The 21,917-nt window shown below is 34.8% G+C and overlaps 1 protein-coding gene across 7 annotated transcripts in view; it reads right to left on the reverse strand.

Annotated features, from left to right (window-relative positions):
• Nucleotides 1-515: 515 nt before the first annotated feature.
• Nucleotides 516-21,917, reverse strand: part of TXNL1 (thioredoxin like 1) — a 34,691-nt gene continuing 13,289 nt past the window's right edge. For 3 of the 7 annotated variants that reach the window (XM_036822965.1, XM_036822960.1, XM_036822964.1), the window contains 6 exons: nt 13,603-13,725; nt 11,845-11,914; nt 9,403-9,575; nt 7,206-7,310; nt 2,149-2,191; nt 516-750 (listed from right to left, as the gene is read on the reverse strand). In XM_036822965.1, the coding sequence (XP_036678860.1) occupies nt 2,153-2,191; nt 7,206-7,310; nt 9,403-9,575; nt 11,845-11,914; nt 13,603-13,725 (510 nt within the window). In that variant the 3' untranslated portion in view covers nt 516-750; nt 2,149-2,152. Of the gene's footprint in view, nt 751-2,148; nt 2,192-2,228; nt 3,114-5,561; nt 7,311-9,402; nt 9,576-11,844; nt 11,915-13,602; nt 13,726-21,917 lie in introns of those variants that run through there. The other 4 variants (XM_036822963.1, XM_036822961.1, XR_005016168.1 and 1 more) reach the window with 4 other exon arrangements.

The raw sequence follows: 21,917 nt of genomic DNA on the forward strand, positions 1-21,917 counted from the left end.
TTAAATACTTGATTAAAAGAGATCAATTCCTGTTGCTTCATGAATTCATAGTACTGTATTTTTCCCTACTGTCAGATTTCAACATACCTCTACTAGTAAAGAAAATAACTCAAATTTTAGAAGTTTATCCAATAGGGTTTAAAATCTGTGGTCCCATTAACTAATAGTTTTAGGTGAGAACAGTTAAATCTCATTAAACTTATTTAATTCTGGTAGTTGATAATTTGAGTAATTTCTATAGCCCAGATACCCAAATGCTGTTTAACCAACATGTGAGTTACTCACTGGAACATGGTTAGCTGTTCCAAGTCCACTTATGAGAATCACTTGCTGTGTGTGTGCACGTGAGCGCACACACACTCCTTAATTCCCTACAACAGTTCTGCTCCTCTGAGAGAGAAACTGGCTTTTGATCAGCATGCTATCTACCAGACACTTATGTCTCTGCTAAAATCAGAAGATGGCCAATTTTCAAACAAATGGAAAGGGAAAATACTTATTTAGAACAACAAAAATTAAGCTTGGCAAAAGTAGTTACTTTTATTTACAACTGCATGTATTAAGATTACAAGAGAAACACTAGTGATACCATCTGAACAAAAGCAATGATTTATTGGTAATGGCAATGAATGAAATATTGAAAGTCTCTGGTGAGAATCAAGCAATTATCCAGGAGCTGTAGATCTGATTGCAATATGGTCTTCCAGTGTCTTTTGTACCTTAGTGGCTTTCTCCTTTTTTGCCAACTACCTAGGAAGAACAAAAATAACTTTATGTGTACTTCTTATTGATTTAGAAATATGAGTTATTTTAAAAATAATATTACAAATTGTAATCACTTTTAAAAGCTGGTATTAATTTTTATCTTTGCAATTTTTTGGCATGCAGTATATCTTCACTGTTGAAGCACACTGTGACCCTCCCTCCCTTCCCAGCCTCTAGAAATTAAAAATAAAACACATGCAGGCTATTTTTGGTTTCCCACACTGTTTTAAGGAAAAGTAATGCAATTTTTCAAAACAAGGTTGACAGTTTAGAGAAGTTAATAAAAAGATGATGCTACTTGAGTGAAACATATTTGATATCCAATGCCGATCACAAAATAATGTACAATTAAAAGAGTATGCTAAACTTATGTCTTCACGCCCAAGATGACAGGTTTCTAGACTTTTCTATCAATATGTAGACATGCAATGAAAACAGATTAAAAATGACTAATTTGGCCTAGTTTCTATTTTTAAAAAACCCTGATTGCTACAATGTACTACTGAAATGATAAAGAATAAATCTTGTTTCAGGCAATGATTAGAAAAATTCTCTACTGAAGGGTTTAAAAAATGTTCTAGTTGCTATAAATGTGGCAGAATAAAAATGTAAAGAATAAATTTGGTTTCTACCAATAGTTCTAGAAAACAAATCCTCTGTGGGAAGGCTCTAAAACTACGTTCTAATCAAACAATTTACTTTAAACCTAAAGTTTATAATAATAATGTATTCTCATGGCAGAAATATCTCTAAGGAAATCTACTTGCAAGCTATTGAACATGTATTTGTATACAAAAAAATTTCTATGTATGTCTGTAAATATAATTTTCATATTTTAAATTGATTCTGGTCCCAACAGTAGTATCTGAATCAAGCAAAACTCACAAAGGTCTTCAGTACAAGTCTGGTCTAAAATAGAACATGGCTGGGTCAATGTCATTCATGGGAAAAGATTATAAAAACCCTTTCCACTGAATTCCTAATCACGTGATGCTAGAAATGCTGTTTTCCCCATCTTGAGGAAAATCACTTTTATTACTTTAAAATAACTCCTCTCTAATCCAAGGAAACCATGTGTTAAAAAGCCCAAGAAGCCAAAAAGATACAAAAGATAGTTTCATAAAAGAGTACGTGGATGAGAGTTAAGAAATTTAGATTTTAAGAGCTGGGGGGAGCTTTCCTAAGAAAGAAGGGGAGGTGGCACTATCTGTACCGCAAATGAATTTAAGCAGATAAACACTGAAAGCATTATTGATCATTATATCCCTTGGGAACACACAAAACACAGAGCTATTAGATTAAGCAAAAGAAAACAAAAACAACTAATATTAAAAATTTAAATTTTAGCAGATGTGATACAGTAGAAAACATGAATCTGCATACTGTTTCACAGGTTGATAACTCTCAACTTGCCAATGTGTATTCTCTGTAAAAAAGAAGAAATTCAGCATTCCAATATGGAGTTTCTCACCCCAAAAGTAAAGCTCTTTTATTCATTTTTAAGTCTTTATATTACACCTCAGACAAAAATTTTGGTACATCAAAATTAGATGTCAAAAATATTTATTCAGTAAAGAGTCCACTGATCTTCTATGTTAATATTTTAACCCAGCCTAACATTCAGTCCATAAGTCTTTCAACTGGCCTTGAACTCACTTGCGTTGGCAAAGCACAGGACACACCCACAATTAATCAGCAAAAAGATTTTGGGGCTACAGTTCCAATGAGAAAAGAAAACCCACGTCTCTCAAATTCAGCCTAATCAATATATTACACTAGTACTGATATAAAAGAACTTGATGAAACTGCTCATATTTGATTTCCAAAATGATTCTATAGTTTCTAAAAAATAAAATTTAAACTTTAGATCAGATTAAAACATTATCCAACTAGTTAAATCTAAAAACATTTACAACAATGTAAGTTTTATTGCAAAATTATTTCTCAAAATGTAGTACAAAATTAAATATGAGACAGGAGAAAGTAAATAAAAAAAAGTAACAAGAAGTTGGGTGAGCAACCTGGTATGGTAATGAAATTAAAGCACCTAGTTGCAAGCCCAGAACAAAAACCAAAACAAATAAAAGGCCAACTGAGAAACATGAGTAGAATGAGATCTGAAGAAGAGACGGTTGAGGAAATTTAGGTAACAAGAAGGCTGATCCAGATGACAGAAGCTGTAGAAATCTTGCCCCAACAATGGTGAGAACATGAGAAGGGTGAGAGCAGACAGGTGCTAGATGAGCAGAGAAGCAAGGAGGGGAGTAGAGTGAGATAAGGTCAATCTTTATATTACTTCATTGTTAAAAATCTTCTGGTTTTAGTTCATTTGAGTTGGATTAAAAAAGCTGAAAAATAAACAGACAAAAATGTTACAAAAATAGCTGATACGGTGAATGGCCAGTTAAGAAAAGTCTATTTTTATTAGTCATAGAAAATCTGCTCTGCCTTTCAAATGCACCTCATTGCCTAAGAAGCAGAAGCCCCTTCATTTTTGCTCAGTTTTGTATACCTATATTACTTTTGTATTCAAATAAAGCAATCCATGTAAAGAGCATATTTTAGCAAAGAAAACATCTACTTCCAATTAAAATGGCAAGCTTTTTTCATGCTGCAACACAAAGAATCCATTTACAACAGAAAGCCTAAGTATATATTATAATCTGGGCATAATGCTTCTTATGCGCCAAAAACAGACCAGTGGAAGGTATGTTCTAGTCTCCAAAATCTGAAAAGTATAACCTTCTAAAGCTGTAACAGCATGCAAGGTGGTCTAAGATTTCTAGCCACATCCAAGATTCACCAGCATTACCTTAGCTTCTGTCATCTTAGTGACATAAGGAGAAGATCAATGACATTCTGAAAACTAAAATTATCTAGAAACAACTCATACAACATAAAAATGTAAACTGAAAATGCTACATAATTCTATTTTATCATTCATTAAAATCATTTTACACAGTTCTCTTCACTACACAGATTACATTCTATGTAATCTCTGTGCTGATAAAATACATGCCCAACCTATATTGAAATTTTAAATTCCAATTACTATGTGCAATTCCTTTAAAATTCAGACTGACTGGGCTTCCCTGGTGGCGCAGTGGTTGAGAATCTGCCTGCCAATGCAGGGGACACGGGTTCCAGCCCTGGTCTGGGAAGATCCCACATGCCACGGAGCAACTGGGCCCGTGAGCCACAATTACTGAGCCTGCGCGTCTGGAGCCTGTGCTCCGCAACAAGAGAGGCCGCGATGGTGAGAGGCCCGCGCACCGCGATGAAGAGTGGTCCCCACTTGCCGCAACTAGAGAAAGCCCTCACACAGAAACGAAGACTCAACACAGTCATAAATAAATAAATAAATAAATAAAAGAACGTGAATTTCTTAAAAAAAAAAAAGACTGCAGTTTCAAGGCTTTATAAAAAAAAAAAAAAAAAAAAAAAAAAAAAAAAAATTCAGACTGACTAAATAAAGGAAAGAAGTGCCATACTTGACCTATCCTCGAATGAAGGACATGCTCCTTCCCACTTCCATGCCCAAGGTTCCTGTTTTCCGTTCTACCTGGAGTAGTGCCCACTGCTATCTTTTCCTCTATCCATTTCTACTCCCCCAGTTTAGTTCTAGGCCCTTTTCCTTCACAAAACATTCTGATATTTTCCCAGCCATTCTTGGGAAGAAGGAAATATCACCAGGCTGGGAAAGGATGAGAATACTCTGTAGAGGAAGAGAGTCTTGAACTAAGCTTTGATTAATTTTGATTAGCATTCCAAATGTTTGTGCATTACCCTTTAACAATATAAACTCGTTATTGGCAGAGATTATGACTATACCTAGCACAGTACCACAGGGACAACAAGTACCATACCATGTATCGCTTATTTCCTTTACTAGAAACACCAAGCTCACTGATAGTTTCTAATAAAACTCTACACAAGGCCAATTTCAGTTAAACATAAGCTAGCTTTTTAATTGCAGTTTTCCTACACTGAAGTTGCTGACTTAGCACAACATAAAGAAAACTGAAATATTAGCTTACTCTTGAGGAATAACCCTAGAGTTCAATGAATGACACAAGAACAAAACTCATTCAGAAACTACTGAAAGAAAATGTAATATTAATATATATAAGAAAACCATTCAACCAATTAAAATTTATCAAACATTAAAAGCAATGGATTAAGAAGTCCAGAACACCAAGAAGGGAGTCCATTATAGCATTACACTATTTTCACAGCAGTTCTCAGTGTGGTCCAGGCTGGGCATCCCTGAGACCCTTTCAGGGAGTCTTCAAGGTCAAAACTATTTTCATAATAATGCTAAATTGTTATTTCCCTCTTTAACTAACTCTCATTGTCTCACAAATGTACAATGAAGTTTTCCAGAGGGTACATGACTTACGATAGCAGAACTGACTGAATGCAGAAGCAGATATGAGAATGAGAGGATTCTATTAAGCTAGACTATAAACAAATTTGTCTAAGTGTAAAAACAATGCTCTTCTTCTCACAAAATTAGTTTTTGTTTTGAAATATATATATTTTAAAATATTACTTGTGTTAACAATGATTTTATTTGTAAATAAATATTTTTTAAATTTCTCAATTTTAACTTCTAAAATGGTAAATATTAGATAAATATTGGTCCTCAATAATCTTTAATACTGTGAAGGGGTCCTGGGACCAAAAAGTTTTGAGAACTACTGTTCTGCAGTAATTTTCAATAAGGTAAAAAAGGACCTAAACATATAGCATTTTAAAACAAACACAAATACTCTCAAAAAAGAAAAGAAAAATACCTTTGCTATCCTGAAGACAGTCCAAAAAAGGTAGTTTGATAGTCAACAAAGAGAGAAAATAGGCTAGAAGGGATGTGAGGGGGGATGTTAAAAACAAAGAGGTGGAGACATCCTTAGATAGACAATTATTAATGCACATTAGAAAAACTATAACTGAAGGGCAGGCTGGTAAGAAGATGGACAAGATAGAGTAGGGGTTACCTAAAGGAAAAATGGAAATCAAGTAGCATAAGCTGAGGTGAGAAGCAGGAAACCAGAGGTGAATTAATGATATGAGGAAATAACAGGATTTAGAATAATAGATCTTAGGAAAGAACTGAGCTAAAAAGAAACTATGCAAGGCACGGTTAAAGCCAAATCCAATGGCATTTAATTCAAACAAGCAAAGTAGCAAAGCAGGCGGCCAAAACGACTCTGTTGCTCACAGTTTCCCAGTGCAGCATATTTCATATCATAAAAACGTAGATGTTTAATCTCTGCTTCTTCTGACCTGTCATTATGTGCATGTCAAACATTTGACATGACAGATCTAAGTAAATAACTGTTCCTAAACCTCCCAAAAGTTAACTATGCTGTGAGACAGAAAGATAGCAATTGGAAAATGACATTAAAATATCTATTGTCAAGGTTATCAATTTTGCAAAAACAGCGTACAATTTTATAAGCTCATCCACCGTTATGAAATTTTATGAATTTTTGTTATTGGATTAAAATTAGATCTGCAGTGCCATCAAAAAGAATAAGTTTTCAGGGTGTTCCACGGCTCCAATTCCCCAAACAGGGCTCTAAGTTTTAAGCCAGGTGCCTCTTCCTCCAGGCATTGGCAGTGCTAGGGAAACTCTTCCTCTCTTATAATAACCCCAAGTTCTAGACTGCCCGTCAAATGCAGCCATCTGAAACACAGTAAAACCTACATCTCCGGTGCTGCTGCACATTTAGTCTGTGTACAGCAACTGGGTTCTGTACTGATAAAGTTCTTGGTAGTACATCTATGATCTGTGGTTGTATATTATAAGAGTCATCCTAAATGAACTGTTACCAATTAGAAGTAGTTCCAAGAATGAAAAAAATGTTCTCTTTCCTAAAGGTCCCATGTAACTTATAAATTTTTTCACAAACTTTAGGACTATGTCCTCAAAAACAAAAAACAAAAAAATTCACTGAATACATACATATATGCCTGTTCACTGAATAGTTATTTGCTGAAATGTGTTCTTTCAGCACGAAGACATGGTTTGAAAGCATCTCAGTGTAGTAAAACTGAGTCCATTCTTTTTGATTAAAATTGTCATTTTAAATATGTTTTCATCAGAAACAATGATAATCAAAATCTTAATATAAGCAAAGTTCTTAAAAATTCATTAATAATGATTTAACTTACTACTACTATTTTTCATTATTCCTAACTACTTTCTATAACCAAACAATAATTTTTGCCCCTCTTATTTGGATGCCATTCGTAACAGACACTATATCAGTAGGACTTATTTTTATTAGAGATTTCGTTTAGTAAGAAATCTAAAACTGTGATTAGAAGAACCTACTGTTCTGTTTAACCTTATAAAATTTCATGACATGGTATGATTTTGATGGCTTTAAAATTGTTATTTTTATTTCTCCTAGCTATCATTTAAACAAACTTACTCGTTTGAAGTCATTCATATTTGTTGCCTGGACTGGAGTCCCAATAAAAGTAAAATATGAAATTCTTGTTGTTTCTTCTTCACCTTGATTGGACTGAACAAATATCTACACACACACACACACACACACACACACCCCAAAAAAGGAAAGAATTTTCACATTAATGATTACACTCCTTCTTTTATAGACATGCTTTAATCAATTTCCTTAGGTTATTAATAAAAATACCTTCCATTCTTTGTAAGGATTAATCCAAATTACATTTAGACTAGTACTCCTATAGCATTATTAATTCTATTGTTTGCCCAGATATTCTTACCTTCTCCAGGGATGTCATGGCAAGACACTCACATACACAAGTTCTTGATGATTTAGTGTGATGGTGTGGAAGGGTCATAGTTAAATTATTTACAGAGAATGTTGAAAGAGTATGAAATTCATGATTACAATGGTCAGAGTGCTACTGAAACTTTACTAAAATTATAATTTTTCACTGAGGAAAACCTCTGCAGTTATATTCTTTCTGATAATCCTTCATTCATTCTATTTCCTACAATTTTAAAAGAAAAAAATAGTACTGGAAATAGGGTCCTAAAACTATACTGTGGCTTACATGATTTTTAAGCTTGGCTCTTCACACTTTCTATTTAAAAACTCCCCTCAGCATGTTAGGAGACAGACACTTTACTCATAGATCCTTTTTCAATATACTGGATTTTTAAAATTTGCTCTATTAAAAAAAATAATACTCTAAATGCTGTCTACTTAAGATTATTACCTCTCTTGAATTCAGCAACATACTTTTTTCATTCTCAGATGGCACTAAGCAATCAGTTTCTGCTGTTTTTACAGGAAACCACAGATTCATCTCAAACTGAGCTATTCAATTAAAAACTCTAAGTCTATAAGTAGACTATTAAACTAGCTCTCTATTTATTTGCAATGCTTTTTTAATCTAAGCACAACAGTTTATATTTACTGCTTTTAAAATCCATCTACTTATTCTGATTAGACTTCCTGATCAAAACTGTCATTTCAATTTCAATTTTATCACCAAAAAAAGTGACAGGCATGCTTTCTGTGTCGGGATTTAAGTCACTGACTAAAATTTTGATTTTGACAGGACACAGTGAAGACTGTGAACCTATCATGAGATAACTATGTTCAATGATTCTCAAAGATAGAGGAGATTATATTAGGATCTCTGGGTTTAAAGGGCTTTTCCAATAAACAAATGCCTTCCTCCCATCACTAAATAAAGCAACAGGTGTTATTAATTGAATGTTACAAATATGAGTAAAGTGAAAACAATATTTCATAACCAGTGTTCCAGTATGTTACAACCATTTTCTTTAATTTCATCTGGGTAAAATATTTCAACTACTGAAAACTCAGCTTTATATAATCCTTCATCTTACCACGAAGTATATTCTGTGAAATTCCACTGAAAACCTCCTAAAATGAACACATGCTATGGCATTCTTCTAATTTACAAAAACCAGAATCCACTAACACAAAGAAATCCCATTAGCTTGGCACACCTTCTTCTCAAGTGACTCTGTGCTGGTTCCCACTCCGTTTTCTAGGTATCCTACTACTCTTTTATAACCCTCCTGCCCCCGCCTCTGAAGGAACAGGCTAGGCTGGACGGGTGGTTTAGAAGCATGTGCTGGGTTTTAACACTAAAATTCACAAAAGCAACTAATAACTGCTAAAAAGCTGCTGCTTTCTTAATGTAAATTAAGATAATATAAAACTATCTTTTACAAGTCATTTTTACTGAGATCATGGCCACTACACTATTAAAAACTCTATATTCTAGAAAAGGAAATTGGACTTTACAGACGTATCATCACTCATCACCAGGTATGAAGGAAGCACAAATATCTTCTATTTAAGTATAAATGTTCTAGAATAAACTTTTAACAAAAGTTGCCAAAGATATATACATAATATATATATATGTAAACTGACAAATCCACAAATTTAAAAAAAATCAATCCATCTTTCCTCTTTAGGGCACACAGATGAATTAGAAAGAAGAAAATTTAATTAGCTCATTAGACATGTTTATGCATTTCAAACCAAGTGGACAATTACTACTTTTAAGGATCACCTGGAATCAGCTAGGATACTAAAGATGGCATGAACTGTCACCCACAACCCGTTAAATATATCTGAATGAAATACTACTTACAGTTACACTGTTAACATTCTGAAACTTTACATAACGAAGTGGGACAATACCATCTTCTTTAATATCATCCTCTGTTAGTTCCAGAGCTTGAGTTGGCTCACTTCTTTCTGCCTCTTCAAAATCCATAGACCGGGGTAGATTGATAAAAATTTTTACATACTTAGGACCCTGACCTATAAAGTGGTAGAATAAAATTAAATGCTAACACCAAACATACAATACTTTGTTCCCTTTATCATTACATTCACACTATACAAACAGAAGGCCATAAACACATATGCACATAACTACCTCTATCTTTAGAAATTTTAAGAAAGTCTGAGTATTTTCACAACCATACTTCCCCCCCCCAACAGACATTTACTGGTATATTCTTGGCCTGCTAAAACTATACTAAGTACTAGGGATACTAGATGAAAACACATACATATATACGTACATGCACAACATATACACAGAGTCCTTGCCCTCAACTACAGAAGACATACTACGATACATGTACAACTCTCAGTGAGGAGGTTAGGGGAGGCGGCAGTGGAGTCGGACAGCACATGCAGAAGAAAGCTTCATAAAGAAATAACATTGACCTGGGTCTTGCAGTTGCCATCAGTTGGTACATTTTGTTATTTAGGAGGAAAGCACTATCAGTGACAACATTTAGCCAGATGGAAGTTAATTACACAAACTACCAAAATTCATCTTAGGGATTAGGATGTGCTCAGTGGTAAAATCATATTGATAGAATGTCTTAGTCCTTTTAACTTCAGACCAGTGTTTTGTGACTGATTAAAGAATCTTAAGATAGTCACACTGCTTAAATACTCATTTCTATAGCATTTGCTTTTATAAATACTTTGTATTCTCAGAATAAACAAACAATTTTATTAGTGAAAAATCATTAATACACGAAAATTTAGAATAGTAAATGATAAGGGAATGCTACCTGATAAGTGTACTGTTTCTCCCAATCAACTAAAAAAACCAAAATCCTAGTCCCCACTCCCCACCCCATGCCCCCTCCCACGTCCACCCCAACCAGCAAAAAACACTTCAGTAAGAAACAGAAAAAAGGGGGTGGGAGGGTGAATAGGGCAATTCTTTATTTAATGAAAAGAAAGATGCCAAGTCTGTACAATCATGTTTAGAGCATCATAATATGTATAAAGAAGATGAAACTACAATTAGAGCACAAATAGGAAGATCTAGAGCCTGTCTTATCACCTATAACAGGAGGAATGTGAAATAACTCTCCCAGTTCTGATCCTGAAAAATAGCTACCTCAAACTTAGAATCTTTAGTTGGAAGAAAGGGCTCCCTTGTTTTCAGATTAAGAGGGAACTTAAATTCTAAAATAAAAAACTTTGGGGCTTCCCGGGTGGCACAGTGGTTGAGAATCTGCCTGCCAATGCAGGGGACACGGGTTCGAGCCCTGGTCTGGGAAGATCCCACATGCCGCGGAGCAACTGGGCCCGTGAGCCACAATTACTGAGCCTGCACATCTGGAGCCTGTGCTCCGCAACAAGAGAGGCCGCGATAGTGAGAGGCCCGCGCACCACGATGAAGAGTGGCCCCCGCTTGCCACAACTAGAAGAAAGCCCTTGCACAGAAACGAAGACCCAACACAGCCATAAATAAATAAATAAATAAAATTAAAAAAAAAAAAAAAAAAAAGAAAAGACCCTCTTTCTCTAAAAAAAAAAAAAAAAAAAAACTTTGGAAAAAGGGTAAACGTTTCTTTATTACTTTCGGTCCAATAATCGCACATTATTTACCCACTGCTTTGTTTTAAGAACAATTTCACTCCTTCCCAAAACAAGAAATCTTTACCTCTATTTAATAAAAAGTTTTAACCTAGGTGTCCATCAACAGAATGGATAAAGAAGATGTAGTAAATATATATACAATGGAATCCTACTCAACCATAAAAAAGAATGAAATTTTGCCATTTGCAACAACATGGATGGACCTGGAGGGTATTATGCTAAGTGAAATAGGTCAGACAGAGAAAGACAAATGCTGTATGATATCACTTATACGTGGAATCTGAAAAATAAGACAAACTTGGGAATATAACAAAAAAGAAACAGACTCACAGATAAAGAAAACAAACTAGTGGTTACCAGTGTGGAAGAGGGGAGGGAGGAGGAGCAAGATAGGGGTAGGAGACTAAGAGGTACAAACTACTATGTATAAAATGAATAAGCTACAAGGATATACTGTACAACACAGGGAATACAGCCAATATTTTAGAATTACTATAAATGGAATAACCCTTAAAAATTGTGAATCACTATGTTGTACACTTAAAACTTACATAGGAGTATACATCAACTATACCTCAATTTAAAAAAAAGGAAAAGAAAAAAAAGAAAGGTTTTAAATATGTGCTAGCAGGTCTACAGAGCAGAAAGTTAGTTTAAAGAAAAGCTGTCCATTACTCACCATTATCCGGCCCTTGAAATTTCATTGAGTAAAGCTTAACAGGCTGATTGAATGCCACGGTAATAAGTAGCTGTGAAGAAAATAATAGTTTCATTTTTAAAGGGTTGTTGAACACCTTAAATAACACAATAGCTAAGGAGATTTAAATAATTAAGAAGCAGACAAAATTTAATTCATCTAACAAAACCAATGTAATACAGAATATCAGTAAGTTGAAAGTAACTTGATTAGGTTGACATTTGAGAAATACATTAATGTGTTATTCGTATAAAGAAATAACAACAAAATTTAACAGAATTAACTAAAATTATATGTAAGAACCTAAAGTCTTGTGACCTAAAACTGATAAGCAATCTGCTTTCCAAAAAAATCAAACAAAATCCCAAAATTAAAATTTAAACTATGTATTTTAGCATATTAAGCTTATTATTTTCCAAAACAATTTATTTGTGGAAGCATCCACCCCACGTCACTTGACAATTTGGAGACAATGCACGCAGGCTACGTGGAGAGACTAGACCTCAAATGGACTCTATTTGATACAAAACTCAAGAGAACAGGACTCACAGCTCTAACAGTAACCTCCAAACCTCCATCCTAAATTTATTTGACTAACTGAATCTGAAAAGCCAGGTAAGGGAACTGGAACACAAAACAATGCCGAAATGCCTATCTCTGATTCATTCACTCAATCTTCTTTCCAGCTAAAATTCTGTCTGATGTAGGTACCTATGTTTCTTCTACCCTGGGAGGAAGATTTCCTTGGCAGGAAGATTTCAGGGAAGCTGTAGCCAGTCCTTCTGATACGCATCACCACATTATTTTCAGGCCACCATTTACAAGGAGCACAATGTGAATGATATTCTCAAAGCTACACAGTAAGGTAGCTCTGGCTGGAGCAAAGAAAGATGGGATTTGGATTTATGATTTCAAATCACTGTGGTCTATTTGCTTAAGAAAATACTTAAATTACTCCCTTTGGTTATGTAAGTACCTTTTACACTTGACCTGTAATTGTGTGTCAGAAAATAAGCATGACACGCTTAGAGACTTGAACCACAGGTGAAGAGGATTATGAGAGTAGAAAGCTAGAAGCAGATAAAGTCAGCAAGAATACGATACCTTCTTCCTGAAGTCACTGAAGAACCATTTAACTCTTTTAAGAAAGAGAAGCATGATCAGATTTATATTTTAGAGAAATAACTTTTGTGAACATGTAAAAGATGAACAGGAAATGGGGACAAAGCAGAGGCAATGCAATAGAAATTAAATTAAGAAAAATAACAGTCAAGATGAAGACAGAGATGGCTTGATAAAGGCAGTACTATACTACACTACTTCCTCTGGGACAATAATGCTGGGAAGTATAGGGAAATACAACAGGTTTACAACTGGGAGTGAGGACTAGACATACAGGGAGTGCTCATCTAATTAGTCTCTATTTCTCAGGGACCAAGTCGTGCAGGAAGTATGAAGGCAAGTCAAGAATGAACAAAAGGACTTAAGAAGAGTGAAGGCTCAACTCAGCCTTCAGGGCAATCCAAGAGATCGGTGATTCTCTGTAGTGCAGCTGGCATAGAAGAACAAAGAAACGAGGGGGGTCTGCAGGGTCAAAGGACAGGGGTGAAGTTATAAAAAGGAAGAAAGAAGTGAGCATCTGGAAAAGAGAAACATGAAATCATGAGATGGAAATCTGAATAAGAAACAAGAGCAGGCATAAATACTGATAATCCCTACAAGCCTTAAGCATTCGGTTACCTGTTCATCACAATCAGATTCCAAGAAGGTCATGTCTTTTCGTAAACAGTTGTCAAATCCATGCTCGTCACTTTCATTAAGACATTCACAGCCAGCTTTGTTAATAAAAGGCATTAAATCCATCTGAAAAAAAATAAACCAAGACTTTAGGCAAAGCATTTGGATTTGGTATAAAAATCTTAATAAGAAATGTAAATGGTTCTTTTTTTTTATTGTACAATATTATGTTTCTGGGGTACAACATAGTGATTAACAATTTTTAAAGGTTATATTCCATTTACAGTTACTATAAGATACTGACTATTCCCTGTGTTGTACAATACATCCTTGTATGTGGTTCTTTTTTTTTTAAACTTTTTATTTTATATTGGAGTGACTCTCCCTTGATTAAGCAATTTTAAAGAAAACTTCTATCTCATTTAAAACAGTTACTAAAATTTTTATAATAACCCTTTCATTTGAACTTCTAACTGATATCTACCACTAATAATTAAAGCCAAATTTAGGCTTAGTCCACTTAATAAGAATCCAAAACCAAGACTTTAACACAAAGATTATTAAATGTTGACTTATACATTTTTTAATAACAGTGTTTTGCAGTGGAAAATATGCAAATTAAAATATCTACAAAATATCCAAAGAAAGCCCACCTCCCTCTTCTAGTAATCATGCACTCTGTAAACCTATATCCGTGAAGAGTTTAAAGATGAATAGCAAATAACTATTTAAAAAATTTTTATCATGGAAAATTCCAAACATACACAAATAGACTAATACAGTGAACCTCAGGTATCCACCTCCCAGCTACAATTATCATCAACTCATGCCCACTCTTATCTCACCTTTACCCTGTAACCATTCCCCAACCTTTCTCCCAATTCTTTTCAAGTAAATTTTAGACAATTTTTTCATTTCATTCATGAACATTTCAGTGTGTTCACAAGAGATAAGTACTCAAAAAAAAATCCTCAATATCATTATCACAACTAAAACAATAATATTTTAATATCATCAATATCAATGTTCAAATTTCTTCAACTGTCTCATAAATGTTTTACAGTTGAAATTACTTAGTCTCAGAATAAGAATCCAAGAAAAGTACAAATACCATATTTGGTTAATGTCTCTTAAATCTCTTTTAATCTATAGTCATTTAGCCTATAGATTTCTTATATTTTGGATTTTGCTGAGTGCTTCCCTGTGGTGTCATTTAACATTTTCTTGTATGTGTTTGGCTAATACTTTCAACACAACGCCATGGAGTTGCAGTGACAGTGGTCATCCCTGTCTTGTTTCTGACTTCAGTGGGAATGCCTCCAGTACTTCCCCATTAAAATTTTATTGAACGCTTTAGGAATAAATAGATATTGCATTCTGTCAAATGCTTTTTCCCCATATTAGGAAATTATGATTTTTCTCCTCTAGATTGCAGAATTTTGTTTACTAATATTTTATTTAAGATTTGTACACCAATATTCCTAACTGGAACTGGTTGGTAGCTTTCTTTTTTGCTGCAAACTTTGTCAGATTCTGGGATCAACGTCATAACTTACTTCAAAAAGAAATTTTTAAGTTTTCTCTCTTTTTATACGGTCTTGAGTAGTTGCAGTTAACACCAGACTACCTGATCTTTAGAGATTTGGCAGAATTTCCCTGTGAAGTCATCTTGGTATTTATGGAAGAGCTCTTTTACTATTTTCTCTACTTCCTCAATGGTGATTGGTCTATTTAGGAGTTCTGCTTCTAGTGGAGTTGATTTTGAAACTATTTTTCTACAAAAGTATCCATTTCATCTACTAAACAAAAACTGTTTTTAAAGTTTACCAAGTAATTTTAAAAAAATAAAAAATAAAAAAATAAAGATTACCAAGTATTCTAAATTATCAGTTACATGTTCACCATTCTATCAGTCTTTATTACGAATACTAATACACATACTAGTACATGTGTATATAGTTCTGAAAGACTAAAGAAAACTTTACATTTCAAATAATTATCAATATGGTAATAATCCATTAGAATAGACCCTTAATTATTCATAAACTAGCTTAAATGCTTCCAAAGCCAAAATATTCTTTTCTATTATATCAAATATTACATTGCATTAGATGTTAAATGTATTACTCAGGGTAACATAATGTAGCCAATTCAAAAAGGGAGGCAGGGACTTCCCTGGTGGCGCAGTGGTTAAGAATATGCCTGCCAATGCAGGGGACACGGGTTCGAGCCCTGGTCCGGGAAGATCCCACATGCCAGAGAGCAACTAAGCCCGATGCCACAACTACTGAAGTCCATGCACCTAGAGCCCGTGCTCTGCAACATGAGAAGCCACCACAATGAGAAGCCTGCGCACCGCAACTAGAGAAAGCCCTCGTGCAGCAACGAAGGCCCAACGCAGCCAAAAATAAAAAAAATTAAAAAAAAAAAAAAGGGAGGCAGGAAGAAAAGGAGCACTACATAGCTAAGTTCTACTACTACAGAATTATTCTGAACTTCCTGAACATTTGCCTTGAAAATGTGACAAAATCTTTCAAACATTTGTCTACCATCCTACTGAGATGCCTCTTCCATACTATATGTAGGATCAAGACCCCAGGCTTGAAGACAACATTGCAGTCATACTTCCAATACCTTAATAATGAAAATAAACTAAATAGGTAAATAATTTAAAATTGCTTTTTAATTTATCATGGGGCACACAAAACAAGTATCATATTCGAACAGTTGCATTAAAGTGCTCTGTTATACAACACTGTCTGGGACAAACTGGCATAATATTGTATACTTGACATAATTGCAAATTGACATATTTGGAAAATATGTAATTGGAAATAAGTATCACTACTTATGCAATCAACTTGCCAATAATGAGGAAAGAATCATGAGAAAACAATCATTCAAATCCAGACTGTGGGACACTGTGTAAGACAAATGGTCCAGACCTGCACTGTACAATGAGATAGCCATTAGCCACATGTGTAAATTTAAAACTAAATCAATTAAAAATAGATAAAACTAAAAATTCAGTTCCTCAGTTGCCCTAGTCACATAAAAAATGTCACATGTGCCTAGTGGCTACTACAGTAGACTGGTGTTGCTTTTAACTTTCAAAAAAGGCAGTCACGGGACTTCCCTGGCGGTCCAGTGGCTGGGACTCTGCGCTTCCAATACAGGGGGCTCAGGTTCGATCCCTGGTCAGGGAACTAGGATCCCACATGCCGCGTGGCACAGCCAAATTAAAAGGCAGTCATGAAAGAAAAAAGGCAGAGAGAAGTTTCCAGACTAAAGAACACTAAAGAGATTGACAACTTAAATGCAATGCGTGACCCGTGATTTGATCCAAGATTGGGGAAAAATAGCTATAAAGTATATTTTGGAGATATATTAAGAAAATTTGAATATAGGCTGTACATTAGGGATAGATATCCTATCAATGTTAAATTTCTTATAAGTGATAATGGTATCATGGCTATATAAGAGAATGTCCTTGTTCTTAGGAGCTCCATGCTGAAATATTTACAGATGAACCATCTTGATGTCTATAACTTACTCTGTAAATGATGCTGCAAAATATAAAAGTAGATAAATACATATCAAGATAGAACAAAAACAGGGAAATACTCACAACTGATGAACACAGGTGAATGACATGCATGTTTATAACACTACTCTGTCAACTAGATTTTTTGTTTGTTTGCTTGAATAGATTTCACCTTTGGGGGGAGGAGGTGAGTGAAATCCAACATGAGACACACAGGAAGTTAGAAAAAACTTTCCATGCTTCAAGAAAGATCTGTCCTACCTACTACATAAATTTGGGACATTTAATGTTTATTTTGATGAATGTGACATATTTGTAGACCAAAACCTACAGTTCAGAGGTTGGAACACTGAAATACACCAATAAGCCTCAAGATTTAGAACACATGCAAATACAAGTTCCATTCCAGAGTGCCTAGCATGCAAACTTCTAGAGAGGAAGACTTGATATTGATAGCCCCCTCATGCGATTTGAAGCCATACTAGGTACTCTTACAAAACATGGGATTGTAAAGCAATTATACCCCAATAGAGATATTTTTTAAAAAATAAATTATGGGATAGGAGGGGTGGGAGGGAGATGCAAGAGGGAGGAGACATGGGGATATATGTATATGTATAGCTGATTCACTTTGTTATAAAGCAGAAACTAACATACCATTGTAAAGCAATTATACTCTAGTAAAGGTATTAAAAAAATAAAATAAAATAAATAAAATTTTAAAAATAATAAATTTAAAAAAAAAAAAGGAAAATAGGGGAGAGAAAAAATAGAATGTTTAAAACTTTCCCAACTTCTAAAGAGATACTTGGGGCAGGGAATTTTTTTTTCTTTCTGGCTGCGTTGGGCCTTTGTTGTGGCATGTGGGATCTTTTCTTTTGTTGTGGCGCGTGGGCTTCTCTCTAGTTGTGGTGTGAGGGTTTCCTCTCTCTAGTTGTGGTGCTCGGGCTCCAGAGCACGCAGGCTCTCTGGTTGAGGCACACGGGCTCAGTAGTTGTGGCGCTTGAGCTTAGCTGCCCTGCAGCATGTGGGGTCTCTGTTCCCAACCAGATACCAAGCCCGCGTCCCCTGCATTGGAAGGTGGATTCTTTACCACTGGACCACCAGGGAAGTCCCAGGGCGGGGAATTTATAGCATTAAATGCCTATATTAGGCAAGAAGAAAGGTCTCAAATTCAACCTTAAGAAACTAGAAAGAGAAGAGCAAATTAAACCCAAAGTAAACAGAGAAAAGAAAATAATAAACATCAAAGCAATGAAATGAAAAACAGAAAAACGATAGAGAAACTCAATGAAATCAAAAGCTGGTTCTCTGACAAGATCAGTGAGTTAAGAAACATCTAGCCAGAGTGGTCAAGACAAAAAAATCCCAATTAACAATATTAGGAGAGGTGACAGTACTACAGTTTCTTTAGATATTAAAAAAATGAGAGAATATTATGAACAATTTTATGTACATAAGTTCAACAACACAAATGAAATGGACAAATCCCTTGAAAGACACAAACCACCAAAGCTCACTCAAGAAGAAATAGATAACTGGATTAATTGTTTACCTATTTTTAAAAATTAAATTTGTAGTTAAAAATCTTCCCACAAAGAAAACTCCAGGTACAGCTGGCTTTACTATTAAATTCTGACAAATATTATAGGAAGAAATAGTACCCATTCTACACAAACTCTTTCAGGAAATTGAAGAGGAGAGAATATTTACTAATTTAATGACACCAGCATTACCCTGATACCAAAACATACAAGAAAGGAAACTACAGACCAATGTTCCTCATATATATAGAGGCAAATATTTTAGCAAACCTAATTCAACAATATATTAAAAGGATAATGCATCATAGTCAAGAGTGGCTAGAGTATGCTAGGTTATGGTAGGTTGGTTTAACATGCAGAAGTCACTCAATGTAATTCACCATGTTAAGAAACAAAATGTTGAAGCATGATCATCTCAATGGACACAGAAAAAAATATTTGCAAGAATCTAATATCCATTTCTGATTTTAAAAAATCCTCAACACATTAGGAATAGAAGAGAATTTCTTCAACCTGATAAAAGGCATTTATGAAAAACTTCCAGCTAACATCATACGTAATAGTGAAAGACTGAATGCTTTCCCCCTAAGATGAGGAACGAGTCAAGGATGTCTGCTTTCAATACTACTGTGGAATAAGTCACTATAGTAAGATAAGAGAAATAAATAAAAGACATCAGGATTGGAAAAAAATTTTTTTTCCAAACTTCAATAAACATATTAAAAACTCAAAGTCATGATGTTCACAAAAATACTGTATTACTTCCGATTTTTGATTCTTAACCTTTTGAGTATCATACCCTACATCTTTTGTAATATCTCAAACCCCCCTAAGAGAGATATTTCTTTCTTTCACTCTGGCTCCAGTCAAATCAGGAGTTTCAAAACTATAGGATGTGTGAAATCAATAATTATATAGACTTTTAGCGTTAAAACCTAATGAGAAAAAGTCTTTATTCTAAGAAACCTAAAATTTTATTTTAAAATTGTCAATACATTTTTGTAATGCTTAGTTTAAATCTACTTTAAGATACAGGTTTTCATTCAGTTTCCATCTGTGTTGTGAAAACAATGCCGTTCTTGGGAACACATTACCAGTTTTAAATATTTAATAACCCTGTGAGACCTATAGTTCAAAACTTTTAAAGTCTTCATTGACACCTGATGGAAAAAAATAAAAATGTTTTTAACAGCTTTTCACTTTGTATTCATAACATCTGGATGAAATTAAATGTCTTATTTCCTGAAACTTCATTTTCCCCTGCTTATTTCCTATCCAAAGCCAAAACCCTGATATCACACTTAGCTGATGTAAAGAAGTATCGCTGTAGCTAAGCAGCAAGACTGTTGTGCCCATAAGACTTTTTCATGCAAAAACCCTTACTAATTAAGGAAAAAACTACAAAGAAGTAAACACAACTGCTTACAAGTCAAATGATTTCCAAAATTTTCCAAAAGGTGTCATAACCCTGACTTACACATGTTCATACTTTCTAAGTATTACCATTTCAAATTATCATATAACAGGTTCTATTTTAAATAAATATTAATTATTAAGTCCTTAAAGTAATTAATGCCATTACCACATGTTAAAGACACTTTGTGAAGACACAACTCCCCCTCCACCCATACACACAAAAAGAATCTCTCATATATACCTGACTACAGGTTCTCCTTATTCAACATGAATTTAAGGGCCTTACCTAAGGACTGGTAGCTCCATGGCAGGCCTGTTTTAATGTACTTGGTGGACTTCCCTGGTGGTCCAATAGTTAAGAATCCTCCTTCCAATGCAGGGGACACAGGTTTGATCCCTGGTCAGGGAACTAAGATCCCACATGCTGTGGGGCAACTAAGCCCGCGCATCACAACTACTGAGCCCGCAAGCTCTAGAGCCCTGCACCACAACTAGAGAACTCACGTGCTGCAACTACTGAGCCTGCGCACCACAGCTAGAGCCCACATGCTGCAACTTCTGAGCCCACACGTTCTAGAGCCCACGCGCCACAACTAGAGAGAAGCCCTCACACCACAACGAAGAGACCGTGCGCTGCGACGAAAGATTCCACATGCCGCAACTAAGACCTGATGCAGCCAAATAAATAAATAAATAAGTAAGTAAGTAAGTAAATTTTTAAATGTACTTGGTACACATGCTTTCATGTACTAGCTTTAACTTGAGGTAACACTTTTTTTAAAAAAAATTCATTTTTAATCTGCCAACACAATAACTTTATAACAAGCAAAATTTTAAAATATATATACAAATATTTTGGTATGCAAGTTTTACCAATTTGCATAAATAAGTCAGCTACCATGAAGTGCTACTTCTGAATTTTACTTCCTTCCTGAATAGCTCTCATATGATAGACACAAATTATGACTATTCATACCAAATAGTTTTCAAAAACTTTGAAGTTCTTAAGTCTTCAAGTTATTATTTAGAATAACAACTCTTAAAACTTTGAAAAACATATCCAATACTAAAGTCACATTTGGTTCTAAAACAAAATCAATAACTTGGGTTTTTAAATAGATACATTTAAAAAGAGAGAGAAAACTTTAGAAACCAGCAGAAAAGGGAGTTCAGTATGTAATGGTCATACACTAAAATTTACATGTCATTTTACACAATTGTCAAAAAGTGAAAAATTTTTCCAATGAAAATTTTTTCACTTTGGGAAGGAAAAAAAGTAAAAAACAAATGTTTAAAAATGGCTATTGGGACCTCCCTGGTGGCGCAGTGGTTAAGAATCCGCCTGCCAATGCAGGGGACACAGGTTCGAGCCCTGGTCCGGGAAGATCCCACATGCCACAGAGCAACTAAGCCTGTGCGCCACAACTCCTGAGCCTGCGCTCTAGAGCCTGTGAGCCACAACTACTGAACCCACGTGCCACAACTACTGAAGCCCGCGCACCTAGAGTCCCTGCTCCGCAACAAGAGAAGCCACTGCAATGAGAAGCCCATGCACCACAACGAAGAGGAGCTCCCACTCACTGCAACTAGAGAAAGCCCGCGCAGCAACAAAGACCCAACGCAGCCAAAAATAAAATAAAATAAAAATAAATAAATAATTTTTTTTAATGGCTATTAAAATAGTTCAGAAAGCAGATTAAAAAACAAGTGGCAAAGAAAATTAGGAGGAGAAACTTTGGAAAAATAGTTTATGATGGGGGCTTAAGGTTACAATACACACAACATAGACAAAATCCAATAGTCAGCTATTAAAT

The sequence above is a fragment of the Balaenoptera musculus genome, chromosome 14, assembly GCF_009873245.2.
Source record: "Balaenoptera musculus isolate JJ_BM4_2016_0621 chromosome 14, mBalMus1.pri.v3, whole genome shotgun sequence".
In the NCBI taxonomy this organism is placed as follows: domain Eukaryota; kingdom Metazoa; phylum Chordata; class Mammalia; order Artiodactyla; family Balaenopteridae; genus Balaenoptera; species Balaenoptera musculus.